This window comes from Ceratotherium simum, chromosome 8 (assembly GCF_057802395.1).
Source record: "Ceratotherium simum simum isolate JZ-2026a chromosome 8, ASM5780239v1, whole genome shotgun sequence".
Taxonomy (NCBI): Eukaryota; Metazoa; Chordata; class Mammalia; order Perissodactyla; family Rhinocerotidae; genus Ceratotherium; species Ceratotherium simum.
The window spans coordinates 36,982,679-37,009,659 of NC_141907.1; the positions used below are offsets into that span (position 1 = coordinate 36,982,679).

At 34.0% G+C, this 26,981-nt stretch overlaps 1 protein-coding gene across 5 annotated transcripts in view; it reads right to left on the bottom strand.

The window, feature by feature from the left end:
* Positions 1-26,981, bottom strand: part of GNPDA2 (glucosamine-6-phosphate deaminase 2) — a 40,876-nt gene that overhangs the window by 11,546 nt on the left and 2,349 nt on the right. For 2 of the 5 annotated variants that reach the window (XM_004419025.3, XM_087434259.1), the window contains exons 2-7: positions 26,014-26,175; positions 22,111-22,212; positions 20,665-20,847; positions 14,786-14,970; positions 10,806-10,980; positions 1,469-2,440 (exon numbers count right to left, since the gene is read on the bottom strand). In XM_004419025.3, the coding sequence (XP_004419082.1) occupies positions 2,379-2,440; positions 10,806-10,980; positions 14,786-14,970; positions 20,665-20,847; positions 22,111-22,212; positions 26,014-26,137 (831 nt within the window). In that variant the 5' untranslated portion in view covers positions 26,138-26,175 and the 3' untranslated portion in view covers positions 1,469-2,378. Of the gene's footprint in view, positions 1-1,153; positions 1,407-1,468; positions 2,441-10,805; positions 10,981-14,785; positions 14,971-20,664; positions 20,848-22,110; positions 22,213-26,013; positions 26,176-26,981 lie in introns of those variants that run through there. The other 3 variants (XM_087434260.1, XM_087434261.1, XM_087434262.1) reach the window with 3 other exon arrangements.

The following is a 26,981-nucleotide window of genomic DNA, read 5'->3' on the forward strand; positions in this document are numbered from 1 at the left end:
TCCATGGCAATAGTATTTTGGAAAATAGCAGTTTATTTGAAACTAGAAAAACATTTTTATATAATTTGTAAAACAAAATATTCTGTTCTACCATTATTGCCAGGGGAAAGTTACAAGTTGGTACCTGGCACAGAGTATGCACTACATGTCTACTGTTTAATATTTATGCTTAATTAGTATGCTTGCAATTTGGACACATTTAATTTTCTTCCTTTAACCTCAGACTTTTTAGGAAACAGTTGTGGTAATAACAGTACAAAAAAGTATTTTTCAAATATTTAAGCATAAGCTTAAGTTCTCTCCCTGGCCACTCTCCCAAACAGGTGATTTTCATGATGTGAGAGTTGTCTGTCTTCTAAATATATCCCCCAGAGGACCTTATATTACTAAGATTTTTGCAAACACTAAAATAATGTCAACTATGATACAAGTATTAGAAGAGTCACCATTTATTGAGTTGAATGTGTGACAGCCACTGTGCTGAGCGCTATAGTCATTCCCTCATTCATTCTTAACAACAGCTGAGGTATAGGTTCTGTTACCATCCCACTAGACAGGGCAAGAAGCTCAGAGTTATGTATTGCCCAATGTCAGTTACTGACAGAGCTGGGATTCACACTGGTTTCTTTCTCAAAACCCCAATTCTTAGCTACCACGCTTTATTGCCTCTTGTGGAACTGGCTTCAATAGGCTTCTTAGTTCTTTGCTTAACAGCAGCTTAGCTCCTGACTTAGGGAGCTAAAGTGACCAGAAAGCAGTTCACTGAGCATCTTGAGTACATGGACCTAAACTGGCCTCTTAACATCAAGGGCAGTGATGGGAAAGGAGATCTTTTAGACACCGAAACAGTTAAGCACAGATATAACTGGTGAACCATGCGTGGAAACAGATATCGTTAGTTTTTTCACTATGATACTATATGACCCTTCCAATGTAATAAGGTTAGTTTGCAGTAACTAATGCTTTATTACCAGGAGTGTGATTGGAAGATGATATGGATTCAGTAGTTGTTTAAAAACCATTTATAACACTTAAGGTTATTAAAACTTCATTAACTGGAACTAAAGCAGCATATTTTATCTAATGGTTTTATTTCTTTTTATTTATTTGCTATTTAAATATTTTAAAGAACTTAACCATAAATACATTTCAATCACATAGGCAATTAAGCAGGTATATAAGTAATGCTTCTTCTACTAGGTGGCCTTGTAAGATGCAAAACATGCAGAGGAAAAGGGAGCATTTTTTATTCCCCAAGGACCAAGACTAAGAAATTACAGGCAGAGACATTGTCTTTTGACTTAAATCTCCTAATTGCATGATGGCAACAAACAAAACAGTAAATGCAGGCTCACAGCTACTATTAATTGTTGGAATTTCTCAGATGCATGTATTCAATTTCACTTCTGGAAATAAAATTTAGATAACGTGTTAGGTAACCTTTATTTGAATTAAAGATAGAAAACAATGTACTTTAATTTGCAGTTTAATGATGTAAGTTATTATAACAATCTAAAATATAGTAATTCCTTTATTATCCTTTTAAACATTATATATGTAAGGAATAAAGCTAATCATTTATGAAGTTTAACAATAATCAGAAAATTTTCTTCAAAAGAATTTCCTTAAGTATGTTTGTTGCTTAGGTATAAAGCTCATAATTGCCAAAATACTTATATTAAAAGCACGAACCCAAGTCATTACATAAAAATAAGAGCACGTTTGTAAAAAAAGTGCTATAGAAGAAGGTGCACAAAAATCATGCACTTTATACATACTTTCCAAAAGGACGTAAACTGTATTTTAGGCACTGTCATCTCTAGATTTTCTGTACCAACAATATATAGCAGGACTTTTGATGTCCAGATGCTATTGCAGAAAGATGACTAAGGCAACCACGTGCAGAAAGCTTGTATGTAATGCCCCAAAAATACAAAGAAAGACAGCATTCCAAACATAAAGGTTTGCAGTGATAGTCTGATACTTGAAAGGCTTGGAGTGTCTTCATGTGATTAAAAAGTAAAAATCTAAGAATGCCACTGGAGTCATATGAATGGTACTTGATATACAGAATCTTCACCTTTAAAATTACTTTTTAACTTTTTAAACAGGCAGGCATTTCATTTCTGTGCTGTTTTATCGAGTGTCTATGTGGCTTATGTACTTTATAAATAGCCAATTAATTGTGAGAGCCAACTACTCCTAAACCCTAGTAAAAATGGACATATTTTAAATATGGAATGTTTAACATAGATATTGGACTTCAAAAATGACAGTCTTCAACAATTCCCCATGTTTTATCATATTGCATAGCTGAAAATTCATCTACTATTTATAAGTGCTCTGTTCATTCAGGCAGAATTTTGCTCCAATCTCCTTCATTTTCCTTCTTTCATACTGTATAGTGGATCCACAAGTTTATTGTGCACATGCATTAAACCTTAAAGAAAAAAAGCACAGTTCTAGTTGTATTTTTAGTTTTGAACTATTTCTCATTTACTTTAGAAAACAAGATTTTATAAGATACATTAAGTATGTTGGTTCCCATCTGATACAAAATAGCTTTATTGAAAAATGCAAATGGAAATGTTTCAGAATGTTTAGTTTTAACTACCTAGCAAATACCAATTTACAATTATTTATGAATCTGTAGATCTAGAATGTGTTATAGTTTCTTTGGGAGTAATCAGAAGTAGGAGCAATTCTTGTCTTCAGAGCTTCAGTATGACAAGATAAATTTGAATATTGACTTGGTTAATACATTTTAATTACATCTGAAAGTCTGTTGAGTTGGATCCTCTGGCAATTCCTCTACCAGACTCCAGCAAGGGGCTCAGAACTGTTATTACACTAGGATAGTTTTAATTCTCCAATATATTACCCTATCCATTCATCTGGCGAATTATTTTCCATTATTTTTACATGTGTATTTACAATAGGGGTTGATTACAAGCCACACTGAGGCAGGTTTATTAAAACAATACAGAAGTATTAATTTCCAAGTAGAATTAAATTTCATCTCATAATTGGTATACTACTAAGTTGTTCTTATTAAAGCTTTTTGGAAAATATCTTCCAGTTACTCCTATGTCTTAATGTATACATACTATATTTCTTTGAGGAAAAAAAAATTGTTCCAATTAACAAATTAAAGATTTTTTATTCTGGAGGTTCAAGAAATGAGTTAAATTTTCCAGATTGTTAAGAACATGGGCTGAGCTGAGCAAAGGGACTCAAAATGTGGTTTTCTCAGGAAACATGCTTATTGGATTGGAGACACAGGGTACTTGTGTTAGTGAGGAGATGTTCTTGTCAGGAAGGCTTGCAAAAGCACTCTAGAATCCAAACTCGGAGGAAGACTCACTTTTAAGAGATAAGCAAAGAAGGGGACATGCAAAGAGCACTGAAGTCGTGATGTAGTAGGAGAAAGACCAGAAGTGGGGAGTCCTGAGAGAAGAGAGCAACATTCACTAGTGCAACTGAAAGTGAGAAAATGCAAACTACTCAACTGCCTACTTCAGTGTCTAATCAGCACCTGAAACTTCACAAGGTCCAGACCCATTGTTTCCCTTCCAAACCATTTCAACTAAAATCTTGGTATATTGTTACCCTTTCTTTAATAAGCTGCTAAAGCCAGACCACTAAAATTCACTGATTTTTTTCTCTATCCTTTAATTTAGCAGCAAGACCAGTTGGCATTACTTTCAAAATATATCCCAAACTAGCCACAGCTCTTTATCTCCATGGCTACCATACTAGTTGAAGCCACTGTCATCTCTAATCTACTTCCAACTCAACACTCCACTATTCCTCATTTCCCCCATCCCATAATAAAATTTCTAGACAGCAGGCAACCTAATCTTTTTAAAAACAGACACGATTATACCATTTCCCCATTTAAAATTCCCGAATTGCTGTGGTCACTTAGAAAATAATTTAGATTTTATTCTGTTGTCTTTGTTTGTCCTGATCTCATGTCCTCTCACTTTCCCTTTTATGCTGTACTCAACCCTGGGTTTGTTGCTATTACTTAGAAAGGCTAAGCTTGGTTCCGGTGCAGGGTCTTTATACTTGCTGTCTCATTCAGCCCGGAATGCTCTTCTCCCTGAGCAAAGCAAGACTGCCTCTTGTTTATTAGGTCTCAGCCCAAATGTCACCTTAAAATGAATTATAATTTCACTTTCTTTAGGGCAATTTTCACTCTTAGAAAATGTTTTTCTACCATGTCTTCAACTAGAAACTATGGTCCAGGACCTTATAGTCACTGCTCTAAGTCTTGGTCTAAAAATGTCATGGCACATGGTGGATGCTCAATAAACATGTAGTTTAAAAGTGTGAAGGCTCAGTGAGACCGTGGTATCTAGAAGCTTTTTTTTTGTAATTTAAAAACCCAGAACGTATATTGATAAAAAGGAGGCAGCAGAAAAGGAGCGGATGGAGACATAGATTCTGTAGTTCAAGGTCCTAAAGTTAGGGAAGTTAGGACAGAAAAGGATCAAGGGCATTGGCAGAATCGCTAGACCTGAAAGGAAAGGATGCTTGAAAATTAAGATATATTTAGAATTGTAGAGGTAGGATTGTGGAGGGTCATAAATTAAGCCTTCCATGCAGCTGAGGGGAAAGAAGGATCAAAAGGTTAAGATGAGTAATGGGAAAAGGTTGAAAACAGCAAAACTCAGAGCAACAACTAACCCAGGATATAAAAGGATTCTTGTACAAAAAAGTACCAAAACTAAGCATGAAGGCACTTGATTGGTTCTGCCTCCACCTTAGGTATATGGCAGCCACTTTAGCTATCAGGCTTTATTTATAAAATGGAGTAATCTCAGCTCAAAAATTCAAAACAGAGCAATGTACTACTCAACATATTGCATAAAAGTCTTATAATTATGTTTGGTTTAGATATGTCTTAGATAATGTAATCTCTAATATTTCAGTGTTTCCATAGTGTTTCCACAGTGAAACAATGTTCCATTGTGTAACTTTTCTTATAAAGTTACACAACCCCTCCACATGCTTACCAGTGCTTTGAAGACAAAAAGCATGTGATAAAAACCCATGAATATGTGTACAAACCAACAAATACTTCGTTCATTAGACTGTTTTATGCAAAGCTATCCCTGAGGCTGGATTTGAAAGATACTTACTGGCATTTGTTCTTTGCTCAAAAAAATGTTAACAAGAATATTTTTCTCAGTAATACCCTCCTCCCCAAACCCCATTCCCTTTTGGTGCTATAAAGGCTGCTGCAGTTAATTTTACACCCTCATAGGGAAGAGATTAGCACTAGGATGTTCAAATGCAAGAGTTCTGAGGGAAGCCAGGGCAGAATTAATCCATAACCATTCTGTCAATGAACATTCTGTGTTCTTCGTGGAACCTAGTATTAAACTACACTAGTCCTTTTGCTCTTGGCCTACATTCTAATATTGGGATTTTCAAGGTTGAAAAAAAAAATCCAAGGAGGGGCTGGCCCAGTGGCATAGTGGTTAAGTTCTCGAGCTCTGCTTTGGCGGCCCCAGGGTTTGCTGATTCAGATCCCAGGCACAGACCTACGCACCGCTTATCAAGTCATGCTGTGGCAGGTGTCCCACATATAAAGTAGAGGAAGAAGGGCACAGATGTTAGCCCAGGGCCAATCTGCCTCACCAAAAAGAGGAGGATTGGCAACAGATATTAGCTTGGCTAATCTTCCTCGCCAAAAAAAAAAAAAAAAAAAAAAAAAATCGAAGGCACCATTATTATTAAAAAAGTTAAACACTCCATATTCAAATATAACAAAAGAGTTAAACTTAGCATGCAAGAAAAAATAGAGCAATCAATACGGAACCAGTTCTGACTTCCAGACTGATGACAGTTAGAAGCTGTCCACCTGGTAGAAATCAAGTAAAGCAACAACTCTTACCTGGAGTCCTAGGATATAACAGCTAGAGGAGGTTCAAAGAGTCTTTGAATCCTCCTGAATTAATATACATACTTATGTGTATGCACACTTGTGTATGTGCATGTGCACACATTCTGTAAGCGATCCATGACCCACAAAAGGTGAAGAGCTACTGACACATGAGCCCTGGTTTGCTTTCTGGCTCTTAATCTAGACATTCCCTTTTGTTTTTAAAGTGCAAACTAGCCCCATTTTATTAATACACTTTGTTTTGTATTCTATTAACAGGAACTTTTTCGACTGCTGTGTTACCTCATCCTTACATCTGTGCTGTTACTTAAGCCATTTCCTTCCAAAGAAAATGCTACCTGTCTTCCAGGGCCCTCTATCCCATCAGATTCAATTTTCTTCAACTATTTAACTGTAAATCTCTCCCTTATTTAATATTTTTCGACTTAATAGTGTGATTTACATAATTTAGCACTTAAACTGAAATGGTTTCAGTCTTGTGTTCATCTGTCCATCTACCTGCCCAACGACCCACAAATGATCAAGTGCCTCCAATGTACCAGGCACATTTTTAGACTGAAATAATGCAGCAAACAAAACTAAAGTCCCTAACTTCGTGGAGCTTTTATTTTAGTGCAATATATTACATTTTATTTTCTCAAATTTCTCAGTCTTAATGAATCAGCTTTTTATGAAGAATGTCAACTACTTTTAGGCAGGGATACTTCTTATACTTATTGGGACTAACACTGTGTGAGACAATGTAGTTGAAGGCACCTTAACCCATGTTTCTTGGCTGATGACACTAACTGGAAAATACACATTTAACAAAAATATACATTAAAGAATAATTTTTTTATAGTGCAAAAGAACTATCTGCTAATGAAAAAGGTTTACCAGATGATATCGCCAAACAGAACCAATCCTATTTAAACAGGATCTAACTGAAAAGTTTAATCCATTTTCAATAGTCAGTATGTAAAGAGAAGTAAAATGGAAACTGGAGAGAGAGAAAGGAGAGGGGAGAACAAAGACAATGGTAATTTCAGCCATGTGGTTTAGAAGATGTATTGTCTTGTAGAGGATCAGATTGTAGAGGATCATTCTACTTGACAGAATTCATCTGTCCTTTGCTTACAGCTTTGATCATGGAAAGAATATATTAAAGCTTTAAAATACAACTTAGAACACTGGGATACATTTTAAAAATTCAACTCCTTTATAAAGTTTTTTTTTATCTATACATTGGCTATAACTTTTACACATAAGGTAAGGCTGCTTCCAGACTGGAAATTATTTTGAAAATTTTATTACTTGCTTTTTGGATAATCAAGAATTTACTATGACTTAAAAATATTTGGACAACCTTCTACACAAGAATTTGATAAAAATAAATAATTGTACTTAAATCATAAACAGAAATAATTATTCTGAGTATTGATAAAAATGCACAGACTTCCAGACATGTTGCCAAAAGAAGAAAAGTTAAATCTAGACCATAAATGTCAATTTTATGGTTTTGGCTCAATCTGAACTCATTCAACCTCTGTCAACCTATTGGAGTATGGTCTAAAAAGGATGAAACAGAAAAAAATGTTCAGGATGATGATGTCTTGAAAATATATTATCTCAAGGACATAAAACATAAGTTTTATTTGAAAAGGCAAAAAGAAAAAACTAGAACTAATAAATATTAAACTTTGTTTTCCTGTGATTTACTTGTGTCTTTCAAAAGGTATATATTGAAATAAACTTCCACTTACTAATAATTCTTATTGTTTTAGATGTAGTTAACCTAGATTTTCTTCAGAAGCTAATTAATTAGAACCCTTTAAGATTCCTGTTGGCACTTTTAGGTGATGACAGAAGAAAGCGTAGTGATGTGAATGGAATCTGAAGAATTATAGATGATAACTACAAGATTCATATCCTCCAGTACATCTTGAAGTGATATAACTGAATGAGGGTATGGCAAATGTATAAAACTACATTTATAATATGTATTAATTTCTGAATATTCAATTATTATACCCTATAACAAAATACTATAAAATGAGATCTATCTATAGCCCAGAACAAAATCTCAATTCTATTTTTCTCCATATTGAAGGAGGCATCCTGACAGGCTGATATCCTGAATCTCTTCAGAAATATACAGCTCCAAAGTGGAAAATACAGTGTCCTCAAAAGGGCAGTGCAGCAATTCGCTCATGAATAGTCTGCACTTCAAAATGTTTCAGAAGAGCTTAGAATCTGGATAGATAACTGGAAGAACTAAATACTTATAAACATCTACTTCCCTTCTGTTTTAAATTATCTTTAACCTATGTCCTTACCGTTTTGGAAGCAATTATTATGGTATGAAAAAAATAGAAATACGATTTAGGTCATATAACATAGCTAGGGTTTACTCTTCTTCTCTAAGGCAGTAAAACAGTGGACAGAAGCCCAGACTCCAGATAAGCCTGGTTTCACTTACCCAGCTCACATATAAGCTGTGTGACTCTGCATAAGGGACTTAACATCTCTATTAAGCCTGTTAACTCATCTGTAAATGGGATTATAAGAGTACCTATTTCATAGAATTGTGAAAATTAAGTAAATCAGTAAGAATAATGCATTTAGAATAATGCCTTGTCATAAAAGTATTGGCTATTATTATTATTAAATATCTTATTAAATATTAACTTCTCTAAAATGTAAAAATTCCCTGTTAAAAACCAAATTGACAAAATCAGACAAGTACAGAGGTTTATCTGAAGATTGCGGGTAGTAAAAAATGGCAATGTTAAATGAATCCCCTTAAAACTGCCATTAAAATATGTGGATAATGAGGATTCCTTCTATTAACTTTTTCAAGGAGTCTAATATTTGTTATGAAATCTGAGTACTGTATGGATATATATGTGTAAAACTCCATCCGAGAGCTCTGTCTTATTCACAACTCATCACTGAAATAGTCTCTGCTTTTATCTGTCAAATTACTAGGAAGCTATCAGTTTTTCAGTTTAATTTGATATATTTTGGCTTGGTAAAAAACTGGTAATTTAACTGATAAAAATATAAATGACTGGAAATAATTTAAGTGTTTAACAATAAGGAAATGCTTAAGTAAATGTCTTAATGTCTTAAAAAGACATAATGATATGTCTACTTGACTATTATATAGCCATTAAAAATGCTTCTGAAGAATACTAAGACAGGAAAATACTTACAACAGATAAGTGCAAATACAAAACTATATACAAATGATCAAAATTTTGTTTTAAAAATTAGACCATTTCCACTGTTTGCCATACTTCAATCATTTGTGTATCACCTTCAAGATTTCTGCCATATTCACATATTTACATGAACTATGAGTTACTGGTTTCCTTTAAATTGAACTTATAGGGCCGGCCCCGTGGCTTAGCAGTTAAGTGCGTGCACTCCGCTACTGGCGGCCTGGGTTCGGATCCCAGGCACGCACCGACATACCGCTTCTCCGGCCATGCTGAGGCCGCGTCCCACATACAGCAACTAGAAGGATGTGCAACTATGACATACAACTATCTACTGGCGCTTTGGGGGAAAAAGAAAAAGGAGGACGATTGGCAATAGATGTTAGCTCAGAGCCGGTCTTCCTCAGCAAAAAGAGGAGGATTAGCACGGATGTTAGCTCAGGGCTGATCTTCCTCACACACACACAAAAAAAATTGAACTTATAATTTTTAAGTTTATATACTACATTTCATGAATATGACACTGAAGACTGTAAGACACACCATTATTTTATGTACCACAGGAAAAAAATGCTACCAGATAAGCTATGACACCAATTTTAAACACATCCCAATTTCAGATAAGGTAAATGTGAAAAAAGATGTGTCTTAGAGGCAATAAAATGTGGTAACTTGTTTAACCTTGTCAAAGCATTGATATCCATGAGATACAGGTTTGACTGATTCAGTATATTTTTTCTACTACATGTTAAGTAAACACCTAGTTACTAGAGTAAAAAGATTAAAATATATATTCATTCATGTAATATCAGTAGTTCACATACTACATACTTTGTGAATTACTGACATGTATGACTAATTTCATAATATTTTCATATCAGCTATATAAACACAGGTGCTTTACAAAGAGTACCTATTTGTACATCTTGTGTATGTGTGTGTGTTTATATGGTGTGTGTGTTTATATGTGGAGTTGACTCTTAAGCAGGGAATGAGTTCTAAACTGAGTGTAGTCAAAATTTTCCTTGAAAATCTCTTACATCACCCATTACATCAAGTGGATGTGGTTTTATATACACAACCTGGTATGGTAAGGTTTAAGAACTATTGAACTGGACTGCAGGAAGAAGCAAAAGGAAACACACATGCAGAAGTCTGGACAATCAAACTCCTGCTTACTTACAGAGTTTATTCTATACTGTTTTTGACATTTAGCCATTATAACTTTAATATATGGGAATAATTTGTTTGAAACTGTGAAGATTAAATGAGATAGTGAGTGACCCATCTTATCCTCTGATTAGGTTCTAAACATAGCTTGGGGAGGGGGGTGAGATGGGTAAACAATGAAAAGAAAATCAGTAAGGACATATATACATTTTGTTTTGGGTTACTTAATCTTGTATATTCAATATGAAAGTAAAATATTTTATTAAATTTTGGATTTCAAGAAAAATCTTGTTTACTGAAAATATGAAGAGATTCTCTTCATGAAAACAATAGGAAACTACTCTGAAAACTATTATCTGAGGTGAGACATTTCTCTTCGTTGAAAGAACTGGCAACTGTGTCAACACACGCCAGTTTTCAACAGGCCACAGTGCAGGATGTAACTCCACGGTTATTTTAAGTTTATATGTCATCTACAATGGAACATTCTTACAGTCTGCTTTTGAAATTTCAATGCTCACCTTTAAAGTATTTCACAGTTTTAACTCTTAATTCTAAAGTAGCATCTTCATCACACACAAAAATAGTTCGAGGATGCTGCTGGAAAGCCGAAACAGTCCACATGTGGTTGACTCCTTCTTCTATTGCTTTGTAGAGAGCAAATGCCTTGTGTGCACCTGTTATGAGGATCATTACCTGAAAAATGAACGTTACTTGTTAATTAATTCTTAAAACATGATCCAAATGGTTAAGAAGCTCTATTGTTTTTTAAAACAAAGACTTTAGCACCAATATTCTCCTGACGGTAAAATAAAAATAAACAGCTCCATATTTCTTCACAGTTCAAGGTATTTATTTCTACTTTTTAAGGTAACAGGCAAGCACAAAGTGTATCTCTTCTGGTTTAACAAAGTAAAATAGTATTTTGTTATGGAGTATTACTGAATATAGAATAGTGCCTCTCATTATTAATATATTAAGTACTGATGTGCAGAAGAGACCTGGGAGAATGAAGAAAAAGAAGCAAAAGGGCTGTTTTGCAAAAGCAGAATTACAGGTCAACAAAGAATTTATACAACCAGGAATGATATACCAAATTGCTCTAGTCCAGATGAACTATAGCTATTACTTTGGAAAAGCAAAAGACTCTAAAATAACAGATATTTAATCTAGAGAAAGAAGCTTCAAGACTGTTTCATTGAACATGTGCTATCTAAAGTTGTCTTGGAACAAAAACTAGATTTAAAGAAGGATTCAGGGTCTACCTCAGTGTCCTTAAGCACGCATGACTGAGGATATCCTTATGAACTAGAGAAAATCCAAGCCCCTGGTCCCAAATCCCTAACAGCCTATGAGATAATTCAAAGAACATGTGCAAATGTGAGTGAATGTATATGAATCTTCATCATTTTTAGCAGTAAATGGATCGTATTTTACAAGTTCACCTAAACAGTTTAATGTAATAAATCTTTAAACATGATTTTTTTCTCATTAAAATTGTTAACTAAAAAATGAATGTTAAGGTGGTTGTAATTCTAAAGTATCTATAACAACATAAAAATTCTGCATTGCATATTTTATAACCAGACTTTCTTAAACAGGGAGGAAATTAATGAACCAGATATTCCTATATTTATCTCATCAAGATTACTATTTGTTTTTCATTTTGAAGCTACATCTTGATTAATATCAAAGCCCATGAATGCATTAGAATATATATGAATTTCTACTAATGTTTTTATTGATACTTCTTGTTCTTAAGTATAAAGATCTAAGCTCAGTGAAGAATTTAATATGGCATCACATATAATTAAAAGCATTTATTGTTTAAAACAAAAATCAATCATGTTTGATACAATAAGGTAACTACAACACTGATTAATGGATTTGTTAATTAGTTTTCCTTGCTGGACATTATAGCAATTTTTTTTTTTAAGACTGATATGGAGTTTAAAAAAAAAAAAAGAAATTCAAGTTCTTTGCTTTATGTTGTCTTCTAATGCAGAATCTTTGGAGTTAGAATCCAAGAATCACGGTCCGTTAAGTGATTATTATGCAATCTGGTAGAAGTTCTTAGACCCGCACTTGAAAAGTCTCTATAAAGCTACTTTAACACACACTGAATTAATGCAGTGATTACTGCATGATGGATATTTTCTGAAGTTCATTTTAGGAGAGTTTTAATATATGATTTGGTGGTTTCAAAGTTAAACACTGAACTTAGCACCTTCCTTGAATTATCTCATTTAACTCCTCAGAACAACACTATGGGATAAATACTATTCTTATTCATATTTTACAGATAAGGAAACTGAGGCACAGATATTCTGTAACTTGCCCAAGGTCTTGGTAAGGCTATGACACAAACAAGAAGTCTGACTCCAGAGTTCATATTCTTAACAACTACATTATATTGCCTTTTGAGAGACAGAAACTGTTAAAAGAGATCTACCAATTAGACGGTATGAGCTAAGAGTCTTTCATTATTGAAGCAAAAATTATAAAAGAGAATAGGAGAGGTGGCAAGAAATTTCAACATCAAATGTATACTGAAAAAAATGAAAAGACAAACGTTGATGAGAAGGAAACTACACAGTGATGCTAGCATTGACATTATGAAGGGAGTGGAAGGAACGGAGGCTGGTGGAAGTTTGGGGTGGGATGAAGAATTACTCAGTGTGTGTGCATGCCTAAGACATATACAACCTTTCATTGAGAATTAAGAGAAAATATATGGAAAAGCAGAAATTGAAAAAAATTGGTCTCAGAATATAATTTGACATTGATATGTGGTTACTTCTACTCTACCTGCTCCACTGTTCTCAAGGAGAGTATTTCTCACATCATGGAAAAGCTTTAGAGTAGCTCCTATCTGAAACCAAGTCTTAAGGATAAGCAAAAAAGCTCCACACAGGGGGCATTTCAGAGAGTTATGGTCAGTAAAAAGCTAGAAATCCGTTAAGGCTGGAGCAGAGGGAAATGAAAAGAAATGGTTGAAAACTGGTTGAAATCTGAAATACAGAGCCTTTTTATGCCAAACAAAGAGGCTAGACCTCATCTTGTGATGGAATAATAGGGAATCAGACTCTTAATTACACAGATGAATAATAACTGAACTGTTTTTGAAAAAATAATTCAGGCTCTAATATAGAGAACAGATAGGTAAAGAATGGAGACAGCCATGATTTAGGATGGGTTTGCAATAATCTTTAAAAAAACTGATATAGGCTTGAATTAAGGTAGTTGTGATAGAGGGCTGGATCCTTATTTATCTCTAAGCTATCTGTGAAGTGGTCAGGATTTGGTGACTGATTAGACATGGAGAAGCAGCAGCTGAGAATGACAGACATGTCATTTTAAAAATAAGACTGTGGGCCGGCCCGGTGACTTAGCGGTTAAGTGTGCGCGCTCCACTACTGGCAGCCCGGGTTCGGATCCTGGGCGCGCACCGATGCACCGCTTCTCCGGCCATGCTGAGGCCGCGTCCCACATACAGCAACTAGAAGGATGTGCAACTATGACATACAACTATCTACTGGGGCTTTGGGAAAAAAAGGAGGAGGATTGGCAATAGATGTTAGCTCAGAGCCGCTCTTCCTCAGCAAAAAGAGGAGGATTGGCATGGATGTTAGCTCAGGGCTGATCTTCCTCACACAAAAAAAAAATAAATAAATAAATAAAATAAGACTGCTCTAAAATCTTTTTGTCAACTTACTATGAAATTTCAGTCCTTGAAAGGTCTTTTTTTCACATACCAATGATTTTTAGAAGAAAAACTACATTTGTATGTTCAAGTCCAGATATATTTATGTTAAGATCAGTTACTTATTTATCATACCTTGTCTGTACTCTTTCCTCTGAACCTGTCCCATCCTGCTGCCAGAAAGGAATGCAGTTTCGGGTTTCCATATAATTTAACCACTTATAAGCTGACTATAATTTGTTCTGTTACTCTCAGGGAAGGAAATGATAGTCCAACTAAAAAGCTAAAAATTAGGCAGGATCTACTGTTCAGAGCTCTTGCCTTCTTAAATATATCAAATTTACAACAGATCCAGCCCCAATTGGGTTCTTTTTCTGCTGGAAACCAACTGGGCTATCCTCCTACAGTCAAGAAGCACATTAAATTATCCTGAGCCTCCAAAAGTAGTTTAGTGTTAACTAGCATTGCATCTTTGTCCCAACAGTCTTTTCACAAGACTATTTCACTTAGAAACAGACCATATGATCAGTATGATTTTAGGACCTCAAACTGTGAAGCAGTAATAGGGAAGTGAAGTAGGACCCTAAAAGAGGTGGTGCCTAATTCTTAGTTTACAGCTCCAAAAGACTTAACTTAGTTGAGTTTTAAACATGGCAATGAGACTGACAGCAACTATTAACAGCTAGACAATTTATATTGCAAAGAGGATGCAACCAAAATATCACTTATTTGGCGCCATAATTTCTCCCAAATCTATAGACCTCAAGGGAAAAACATCAAAGAACATTTAATTCTTACTTCTCTAGCATCCATCACTGTTCCCACACCAACTGTTAGAGCCATAGTTGGCACCTTCGATAAATCTCCGTCAAAATATTTAGCATTTGCCAAAATGGTGTCCATTGCTAGAGTCTTTAATCTTGTCCTTGACACTAAACTGGATCCTGGCTCATTGAAAGCGATATGACCATCTGGACCAATTCCTTTCAAAAGAAATACACATACACACATATACACATAAAGTAAATAAGGTTGCTCACATAGAGTAAATAGTTTCTCAAAGTTCAACATGTTTTAAGAGCACAGAAACAGTCATAAATACTCTTACCTTGTTTTATTTGATAGCTGAATTTCTAATGCTGCATTAAAATATCTGTTCCTGAATTTGATTCAACAAGTATTTCAATGTTTTCCATATGCTTAGTATTGAGCTAGCATGATTTTAATAGCAGTAAAATTAAGTATCACCTTATATTAGAGTAACACTTTACAGTTTACAAAGCATTTTCACATGCATCATCTCAAACCACAGATATATTTAACAATCTTGTGAGACAGTCAGATTACGCATGTCTATTTCCCTCATCTCCCCACTCTTTTTTTAAGCTCAAAAGAAAACTCTGATGCTCAAGGATAATATGTGACTTGTTTTGTCCCATATTGTTCACGGTAACAGTTTAGTAAATACAGAGATAAGACTCAAATCTAAATGTTCTGATTCCTAACTCAGTAGTCTTTATACTCACACTTTTTAACTTGCATGGTTCTAGTCTAGATGGGGCAATTAACTACTAGACCTCCCTATAGTATAGTTCCCTTACTTATAAAAATGTATAGATTGGACAAGATATTATCTAGGGCAGCAGTTTTCTTCCAACTTTTTTGACTGCAACCTATTCTAAGAAATACATTTGCACTGCAATCTAGTACACGCACACACTTATCAATATAATAAAAATAAAAATTGCATGAAACAATACTTACCCTTACTAGTAGCCATACAAACTACTTTTGATTACATTCCATTTCATTAACAAAAGGTACAGAAGGGAAATGCTGGATGTGACTGACTATATTGATTTCATGACCTAATAATGGGTGACAACTACAATTTGAAAACACTGTTTTAAGGAGACCTATTGCCAGCTCTAATACTCTAGGATTGCCCCTAAAATATAGATAAGAAGATGACATTCCGTATTTGAAGGAAATTGGAGATAAATGTTTTTATAAAATCAAGAATCGTTCTATGGCATAAATAAATCAAGTTTTATATACATGTACCTTAATAGCTAGTCAGATTTCTGGCAATTTCAATCAAAAAATAAACCCACAAATTCTGTGAGTCAAAATATGTTATATTTATATTCTGCATATTTACTTTAATGATAGATATGTGTATTTTACCGACTCAACATACAATTCTAACAAATTTTTCCCAGGCTACAACAAGGTAAAAATAATGACAAAGAGTAACCTGATTTTGAAGGAAGAAAGAAGAAATGAAAACCTTAGGCAGCAGATGTAAACTACCAAAGCACAACAATCTAGGAATTTTTAATGTGGGGACATAAAGCCAGACCTACATGTGGTTAATATGTATGGACTGTTTCCACTATTAAGTACCATAACTATAAGTTTTAAATTATAGATACGCATTTCTTTCTAGATTTGTAAAGCTGTTATGTTTTTCTTAAGTATACATCTGACCAAATATATATTTATATTTCTCTCTGTATGTATAAAGAGGAAAGGATGGAACCAGGAAAATAAAAGTTCCAGAAAAAACAGGAAGTCCTCAAAGATCAACACTGGTGATTTGGGTCACACAAAAGTGTACAGAAAGCCGAAATTATCAGCAATTGTTCATGATGGAGAAGGGTCAATACATTCACAGGGTACTGACCCTGAGTATCTATCAAAAATTGAGTTTCCTGATATAAAATGTCTTTTAAAAGTATTCTACAAAGCTTTATAAAACGTTCTTAAAAATATCATGAAATCTAAAAACCATGGCTAATTCTTATTCAGTCTTTAAGTCTAAAGTAAGATATCAGCATCTTTATGAAACATCTCTAAAAGCTCAGAGTCTGGATTATATGTCTTTCCTACGTTCCTATACTTCTGTGAGGTAGAATAGAAACTTCACGAGAGTAAGGACTTTGTCTTCCTCATTACTTCCTTACCATTGAGAATAAAACATGTCACATAGGAGGTCCTCAATACATAATGGCTGAATAAAGGAATGGATAATTGCTAATCTTAGGTATGCTCACTATAGTTTCTCTCTCCTTCCTCTACCCTGCTCTGCTCCCCTCACAACAGGGGCTAAAACAATCGTAACACCCTATGTCTCTTTTAGGCAGAATAATTGTCGTCTAGGGATAAGTACTTGTCCCAAGCTGAAACAATCAGAATTTCTCTCCACAAATTCTGAAACTTGACCAGGGATACTGAAAGAAAGAAGGCATCTAGAGCTGAGGCATTTGATGGTAGCACTGCAAGAGAGGGTCGATGAGTTCTTGCTTTGGAGATCTGAGGCTCCCTGGTTCTTGTTCTTCCGAAGACTTGGTTGTTTCAACTCTTCTATCAATTCTGTGAGTTACCCCAGAATCATTCCAAGTAATTCACTTCACGTCCCATTAGTAAATTACTGTTACTCGCAAACCAAAGAATCTAATCATGTAACCAAAGGAATGGGTTAAAATTTTCCCCAGTGCCTTATTTTTACTTTTTAAAAACAAATTATTTTAAGATAATTGTAAAGTTAATAATGCCTTTAGAGTCTACTTATAAAATTCCATGTTTGTGTATCTTCTTGCTGGGCGTGGGTCAGGGATTGCATGATACACCTTACTCTTTCTCTCAACACTTCTGTCATCAGAGGAAGAATGAGAACATTTGAGAGTCGATATTTCCTCCTTTTTCTTTTCTACTGAGGGAGGGGAATTCCTGCTCCATTTCCTAGAAGTGAGCAATGGTGGATTAATATTCTTGAGCTCTTCTTGTCCTACTATTTCCAATTCAGAGGGGAGAAGTGGGAAACCCCATTCTGGCCTCAAGCCCAACCTGCAATCTCTAATCCAACTTTACCTTTAATAAAGCTGATATTTTGATCCCATTTGGCTCAGTTCTTAGTGTTTTTATTAACCAAACCCTGGAACAAAAGAAGGGTAAGTGGTAAGACCCAGATACCAAGCCTCATCTTGAAAATCCAATGATAATAAACCTAGATCAACAAAGGCAAAGAATCAGTGAGATTCTTTCATGAGTACACATCCAATAATAAGGTATCCCAAACAGGAAACAGTTAAAAAAAAAAAAATGCTATAAGCTAACCCTTCTCTCCCTATACGCAGAGTAATTATTTCTTTTGGATAATAAATATAAAATGTTAGACCCTGGATCATCACATGACTACAGTGAAGATGTTAATGGAAGAGGCAAGGAAATCCTCTTACAATTTTTTGCAGAGAACAACTACAGAAAGCTTAAAACAAAAATTTGTAAAAAAACAAAGTAAAATTCTTTTTAGTAGTAAGAGTCAGTGATAAACATAAAAAATTATAATTTGTGCTCCATCTATTTCAAAGGGACAAGTAAGGTGGCTTATAGTGAGGAAAGGAACCAAAAAGCTTCAGCAAAAAGTAATGACAAGTGACTTAAAGCTATGAGGAAAGAAGAAAGTTCTACTAGAAATCTTTGATAAGGGAGATTCAGCCTTTAAAACTACTTTAAGCTATAAATGGTTTCTGGCAAGCAGGCAAAAAGACAAAATGGAGTTAAAGAGTTCTTATCAGTTTTCTTCCCCCCCAGTAAATTCTATTTGCCGGCATTGAGTCCCCAAGGGATTTGTCACATGAATCTTTATGTCAGGTCAATAAATTAACAGGAAAAAAAAAAAGTCCTCAAATGAAGAAGTAAAAAAAGACATTTTTCATGCAGTCATTTTCAATAATGAACCTTTAATAACTACCATGCCTTTTTGTATAACAGTAAATGAGTGAAAATATGTCCTGCTATAACTAAGATAAACAGTTTAGGCATATTATATTACAGAACAGTCAGGTGACGCATAAGGATATTTTAGTCAACGACAGACCGCATATATGACGGTGGTCCCACAAGATTAGCACCATATAGCCTAGGTGCGTGGTAGGTTACACCACCTAGCTTTGTGTAAGTACACTCTACGATGTTTGCACAATGACAAAATCGCCTAACAACACATTTCTCAGAACATATCCCTGTCGTTAAGTGATACATGACTATAATTCTACTTGATTTTGGTATAGAGTTTAGAAAGTCTAAAGAATGCATGGGTAGTACACTCCTTAAATGCTCTCAAATATCTATTGCCTTAGCCTTGATATTGGCAGACGCAAATGGTAATTATCTCAGAATTGAGCCATGTGCACAAAAATGGAATGCAAATATTTTCCAGGAATATTGAAGTAATATTAGAAATTTTATTTAAAACAGATAATTTTCTATTTTGAAAAGCAAAATAGTCTAACTTGGATTCTGGTTCAGATAAAAACCATCCCATGTACACAATAAAGTAATTGATATTGGTTCTGCCAGGCAGAGAGAGAAATTTCCTCAGAGAAAATTTCAATCTCACTGGATACTCTTAGAGGTAATTCAGTAAAAAAGCCGAAAATTTAATGATCTAAGGAACAATTATTTCAGCATCTACAGTTCAGATAGAAAGAGAAGACTTAAGTAACATTTAATGGAGTACCAACTACATACTAACCACTGTACCAGGCATTTTATACATGTTGTAATGCAATTAATTCTCACAAATTTTGGAATGAGTAATATTAATCCTGTTTTACAAATAATTATACTGAACTTAAATGAATTTCCCAGGGTCATACAGATAGTAAGTGGCCAAAACCATATACAAATTTATCTCTGACTCTAAAACCCAATTTTTCCCAGGGACAACCAACCACCTCAACCATACTTGGCCACCTCAACCATAAATTAACCTCAATACAGCAATATGGAAGATCTAAATTCATGTAATTTTGAGCAGTCTTCTAATAAATTAATTATAAGATACATCCAGAGAACTTAATGTTAATTTAGAGCTTTAGTATGTTTAGCTGAATACTAAAGAATCCGGCAAATAACAATTTTGGTTTCAGTTTAGTTGATGTTATACTATTCTGATGGTAATTAATTAGCTGTTTCAGATGCTTCATACTGATAATAGAAAACCATGTTGTCATTACAAAGGAAGAAACTTCTCCTCCTATTTTAAATGGTAGATTATGTACACACATATATGTATATATATTATAAATTTCAAGTGGAATTAGTCAATTAAACATTTATACACTTTGGAGTTTATTAAGACAATTACACAGCTTAATTCATATTAACTAAAGCCTGATGATAAAGTCTTACACCATTCTTAACCAATTTCTTAGTGAGATAAAGTAATTTAACTGTTCAGTACAGAAATGCTAAAATCCACCTGTTCCACATGCAAACTTTGAGAGATTTGACCCTGTAATTTGCTAAGAAAGCTGGCTTGGAGTTTTAAAGAAAAGTAAAAGGATAAGAATATTATTTAGGAAAAGAAATATATCACTCTTTTTGTAAGATGTGTTAAACTGTCAATTCTAAAGAGGTAATTAGAAGAATTCAGCAGGGATTTGGACCTATTTCTCAAGACATAATTTAAACAATTCCAACTTGCAACCTTAATATTACTTTTTGATGAAAATATAGTAAAATATAAATCAGTAGCTCAATAAATGGGTATTATACAGTGTCATGGGTGTTCTTTACATTATATAATGGTAAGATTTTTTTTTTTTAACTTTACTTAAAGCATCTAATTCAAATATTAAAAATGATTAATGACAAAATGTTTTACATACCTCCAACAAAAAGATCAATTCCTCCAGCTTCCTTTATTTTCTTTTCAAATGCATCACATTCTGCTTGTAAATCTGCAGCATTCCCATCAAGGATATGAGCATTATTAGGATCTATATCAATATGCTTAAAAAAGTTATTCCACATATATGAATGGTAGCTTTCAGGATGATTTCTAGGAAGTCCTAAATATAAAGTTAATAAATAAAAATGTAACTATTTCCAGAAATAAATCTAAAGTGTACTTTCTGATTAAGACATACATGTTATTTAAAATACCACATTCAACTTAAAAGCATTTTTATGTGGAATATATGCTTATCATATGCCAGGCATTATTGTAACCACTGTACATGAACGTATTAACTCAATTTGTACAACGTCTATGGAAATATTATCATCCCATTTTATAGAACAACAGAAGTACAGAAAAGTTAAGTAACTTTCCCAAGGTCACATAGCTCACAGAAGGGCTGGAATTCAAACACAGAAGTCTGGTTCATGTGCAATTTAATCACTATATTCCACTTCTCAAACACACAAAATTTTAACCAGTGGAACTGACTCGTGCGTTAAGCTCGACATAAAATAATTAGCCATACAATTGAAATGTTGGTCCATGTTCCTCCTTTATTCTTCCTATACACATGCAAAGAAAATTGAATCGTAACGGTTCTTCGACTATCACTTAGACTACCATTAAAAATGTATTCTTGTATTTAAATTTTAACACAGAGTTTAGATGCATCACAGATCTTTCCAGTTAAGTAAGTTAACAATCAATAAATTATAAAAGTTTTGTGGCTACAAATCCAGTAACGATCCACATAGTGACGTTTTGGTCAACAATGGACAGCGGTGGGCCTAATAAGATTAGTACCATATAGCCTACATGTGCACTAGGCTATACCATCTAGGTTCGTGTAAGTACACTCTATGATGTTTGCACAATGATGAATCCACTAAGGATGAATTTCTCAAATGTATCCCTGTCATTAAGCAAACATGAATGTATAAATAGCCTTGTATTTGAAAAATCCTTATTTTATGTAATTACTTTTTACATACACATTACTTATTTATCTCCACAACAACACTGGTTTTAACTTTGCCTTAAGAAAAAAAAAGAGAATGAGAAATGTGAAGGGACTGGCTCAAGGGTACATGATTGGTAAGTGGCAGAGCCCAAGATGAATGCAGATCTTCTGATTTCTGATTTCTAGTTCCATATTCCTTCCACTTTATTGTGCTGTCATCACAAAAATATAGATTTTTTTTTTTATACAAACTCTCAACCTCATCACAAGGCAATATACTCCAGAAATATATTCATATTATATTCAAAACATAAATTCAAATAATATATTAATATGCTCAAAATATATTCATTTTATTTAAAATATAATATATAAGATATCCAAATAATATATTCAAATAATATAGCTTACCTACATATTCATCCATGTTAAAGGTCTTCACATATTTAAAAGAAAGGTCTCCATTCTTGTGATATTCTATTAGTTTTTTATAACATCCTAAAGGTGTACTCCCTAAAACAGACAATGATTCCATTTTCTAACATAACTTGAAAATCTATTTTTTAAAAAAGTTTATATTATCTTTATTCTCTTCTTACTTAATGATATTCTATATTTCTACTTAGGCAAACAATTATTAATAGGCAAAAAATTATTAATTAGGCAAACAATTAACAAATATAAGTTAAATTAGTCTCTTTACAAGGTACCTTGAAATTTTAGTAAACTAGAATTGTTGAATAAAAACTGGACATCTATCAACAGAAATTACAGTTTGGAAAATTTTTCTTGAGTTGTTGAGTATTTGGAATTAATGTTGAAGATTCCAAGATTAGTAACTTCTAGAGAGCACATCAGAATTAAAAGAAAAATAAACATCCCATCTTTTGAGAAAAATCTTTATTATTTAGGGAAGGATTTGTAGAGTAAATGATACATAAATAGGTCAAGTGTTGACTATTTAATGAAATCAAAAGGGAAACTAGAGCTAAATTTAAATATTGCCCCTACTTTCAAAATAGATTCCGAAACCGGCAAGGATTAAGTGAGGAACCTTAGCCTTTAAGTTTTTAGCTGGAGCTCCTGTTTCTCAGTCTGTGTTGGCTTCAGCACGTATCAGCTAAAATGTATAAAGTAAAATGAGTTCTAGGAAATGGGATGTTGGCTTTGGATACTTCATCTGAGTTTTTGATTTTATTGTTTATAAATGCGATCCTTTTACATGTTTTATAAAATTAAAATCTGTTTGAGAGCATTCATGATATGGCACAATCAAGACAAATGAATTTAACCACTTGAAGACGGCTTCCTTTTGTTTTCTAAATTTGCTATATTTTTTCATTTTAACTACAAACTGGAAGGCTAGATTGACTGCATTCTTACAAAAAGTGACCTGGCCCTCCCAATCCTGGTTGGAGTATGGATGGTGAGTCTACTCACCATCACAAAATGAAACAAAACACTAGTACACAAAATTTCTACTCAAGCAGCAATCAGAAGTATGATAGAACTAAACAGTCTCTGGCCAAAAAAAAAAATACTAAGGAAATTCTAGAGTAGTAAAAAGATGCCTCTCAATTGAAATGACAGAATTATAGAAGTGGCTATAAATAATAAATATCACATAGGTTCAGAAAACAGACGACTAATAGATTTTCTCCAAGTTAAGCACACACATTGTTTTAAATTGCTATTAATAATTTAAAATTTATATGGTCAAATTTTACAATTCGTTCTCAAAAAACTATAGCCCACTAACATGAAACCTGGCTAAAGATGGATAAATATGCTTTTCCTTCTTCCTTTCTAGAAACATAAACAAATCGTCTGTGTCTATCTTTCAGTGTCAAGAGAATAGTTATAGGACTCCCTCCTTAATTTAAGGATATATGAATAAAAATAGTGAGAAGTTGTCACAATGGTGATGACAAAAAACATATTCATTTTCTACTTTTTAATCAAAGTGGCTGAAGAAAAGAAAACAATGAAAGATACGGTACAGGGTGAAATGGTTAAAGTAACTTCATTTTAATATTTGCCTTGTAATACTCACTAATATTTAGCAAGTGCTTACTATGACTCAGATAAAACAAAGACTAAGACTGTTTCTATCCTAGAAGAACTCACAAACTAAGGATAGGCAAGTATAAAACAACCATAACACAAGGCAAAATATTATAAATAACTTATAAGGAGTCTGGAGAACTGTAGTGAATCAAAGAAGACAAGACTAGTCTTCCTTGTTGGAGGAAGAATCAAAGAAGATGTCATTTCAACTGGGTCTTGAAGAAGGGGTGGAATTCCAACAAAGATGGGGTAAGTTGTAGTTGAGAACAGAAAAAAGATGGGTGAGGAGGTTCAGAGATGACATTTGTATGCCTACTATGTTCTAGATGCTATGCTGGTGTTTTTATACATTAGCTCATGCAAATCTCACAACCTTGGGAAATTGGCGTTATCTTTCCCATTTTGAAGATGGAAGAACTGGGTCAAAAAGATTAAGGAATTTGCCAAATATCACAAGGCAGTGAAGTCAGATATTCAAGAGATTCTGTCTGGTGCCAGAGCTCATAGTTTTCATTATATAATACACTAGCAACACGAGTAAAAGTAAAGCCAGCCAGTTCAGGCCTATTCTTTGAACTACAAGCAGTGTAATCTGCCTACCATGAGTCAGTGTCTATGATGGTGGGAGTAAGTCTGGGAGGCAGGTCAGGCCCACAGCATGCAGGCCTTTAAAAGTCAACCTTGTTAAGATCACTTCAATAAATATAAAGTATAAGCATAAGAAACTGTACTTGGTGGAGGGATAATTACAATACTTGCAATTACAGAAATGTATGTTCAATTTTCAAAAGCATGGGGGGGCATGATTAACATTGTCAATGGTCAATGAAGGAGAAGAGCGGAAAATGTCAACAAAGGTTTTTCGGAGATACACCCTCGGCAGGTGTATTACTAGGCAGTTATACTATCCAAAATAAAACAAAAGTTGTAGATCTAAATACACAAAAACATGTTTAACACTGCTGGCATTTATGACTCTGAAGCCTTTCTGCCCCCTCACTCAAATTACTGTTTATTTCTACAGCATAATTAAGACAGACTGATTACGGCAGCTAGCCTGAGTGTAACCCAGGTTTACAGTATGCAAACTGACAGAGGCCCCTGTTCAACCACTGGGGCTCACACATCAGAGCTGTGGGTTCTGAGAGGGCCCAGTACTGGTGCGTACAATTTTAAAAAATCCCTCTTCGCCTTTCTCACAAAGATCTACTGCCCTGGACCAAAAAACGAAAAGCAAAACAACAAACAAACAAAAAATCAACTTGGTGAGCTAAAGAGAACCTTTCATGGGAATTATGCAAGTGGAAAAACATTATGACGGCAGGTTTTACGTAGGTGCCATGTACGGGGGTAGGAATAGGAGGAGAAAATGCTGTTTAAAAAAACACACATACGAGAACCTTAACTGTACACAGTATGTGCAGTATATGAGGGACTTGCACAAACGCTATCTTCTTTGAATCTCAAAACAGCATTATAAACTATTATTATCCTTATTTTTTTAAAGGTAAGGAACACAAGGATTAGAAATGTAGAATAAATGCCTTGCAGTCACCAAGAAAGGAGCAGCTCTGGTTCCAGTCCCAACACTCTTTCCTGTGGAAGCCAACTATACCAAATAAAGTGCCATGAGCTCAAGGACGCTATTTGGTTATTTTTTAAGAAAAATCTTAACAGAAGACTACATTCAATAAAACATGTAATTAATGCTTATGTTTATTCTGTCACGAAGACATACTAGTCTTCAATTTTTACTTACAGTACTTCTATGATAGAAAGAAAACAAACACAGAAATAGTAAAGGGATAAGAGAATATGAGGCAGATGAGGTGAAATTAAGTGGCAACAGTACATACTTTAGGTGCCTCTTAATGATTAATAAGAAGGCTAATCTACCAAGAAATTACCTGAATAGTGCAAGCAACATCTCTAAAAACAAACAAAAGACCAGTAGAAAAAGGTACAAAAAATACTATGACTATCACTTAAGTTAGGCTATTTCCTTTTGCATTTTGGAGTAGAAGGTAAGATAGAATTTTAATACAGTAACAAAATGTAGATACCTAGCTATATCAAGAAAACAGTAACAAAATGCAGATACTAGATATATATATATATTTCTGGCTTTATGTACTAATATGTTCAATCAGTGATATGGCAAGAAATAAAGGGGAAACATATTTTACTAAGAGAAACCCTTCAATTCTACAACCTTGAGTATCTAAAATGGAAAAAATGGTGTATTACCTGTTGGTAAACCCAGTGTAAAATATCTGTCCTGTCCAGGTTTGAACTGAATGATGCGATTACAGATGTATTTGGCTGCCCATTCACTAGCCAAGTCATAGTTATCAAGAATTACAAGCCTCATTATGGTGATGCACAGCTTCCAGGACAAGCAGTTCAAACCTGAGAAAATTCCATTGTAGAGCACTTTAAGCAATTTATAGACAAACAAGTGTAATACACTGATGATATTAATAACGACATTACTTAAGAAAGATATGTATGTATACAACCACAATCTGTACTTTTAAAATAGTAATAACAGCTGTTCTCTTTTGAACAGACCTTGGGTTCTAGGCAGTGGCCTAGATCATTTTAGTACATATATTAATCCTTACAACAATCTTCTGAAGTAAATATAATGCCTGGTTTTAGATGAGGGGAAGGACTCACACAATGCGATTGAGGTCACACAGTTAATTAGTGACAAAGCCAGAATTCTCATCAAGGCAAACTTACTATCAAGACACCACACTGCACTGTCTCTACAGGGATACTGTACAAAACAAAACTAAAGGAAAACAAAGCAGTACTCATTTCTTGATTGCAAGTTAATGGTAGTAATGATTACTCAGCAACTTTTGGGTTACTTACTAAAATCCAGAATTCTCCCTATAAATAATGTAATAAACAACCTTCTCTTTTAAATAAGGTTTTCATAAAAATGATACCCACACTTATAAAAAATTTCAATCAATATAGAAAGGTACAAAGAAGTTAAAAAAAAAATTGTCCCAAATCCTACCACTCAGAAGTAATTCTCATTAATATTAGGTATACATCATTCCAGATATCTATCTAATGCACACATATAAACAGGACGTATAGAAATAATTTTTAACAATGGGATCATATTAATCATGCTATTTTTTAATAAAAAGCACAACATTTAATTCTTCCTGCATTCAACAGAAGAAAAAGTGAACTAA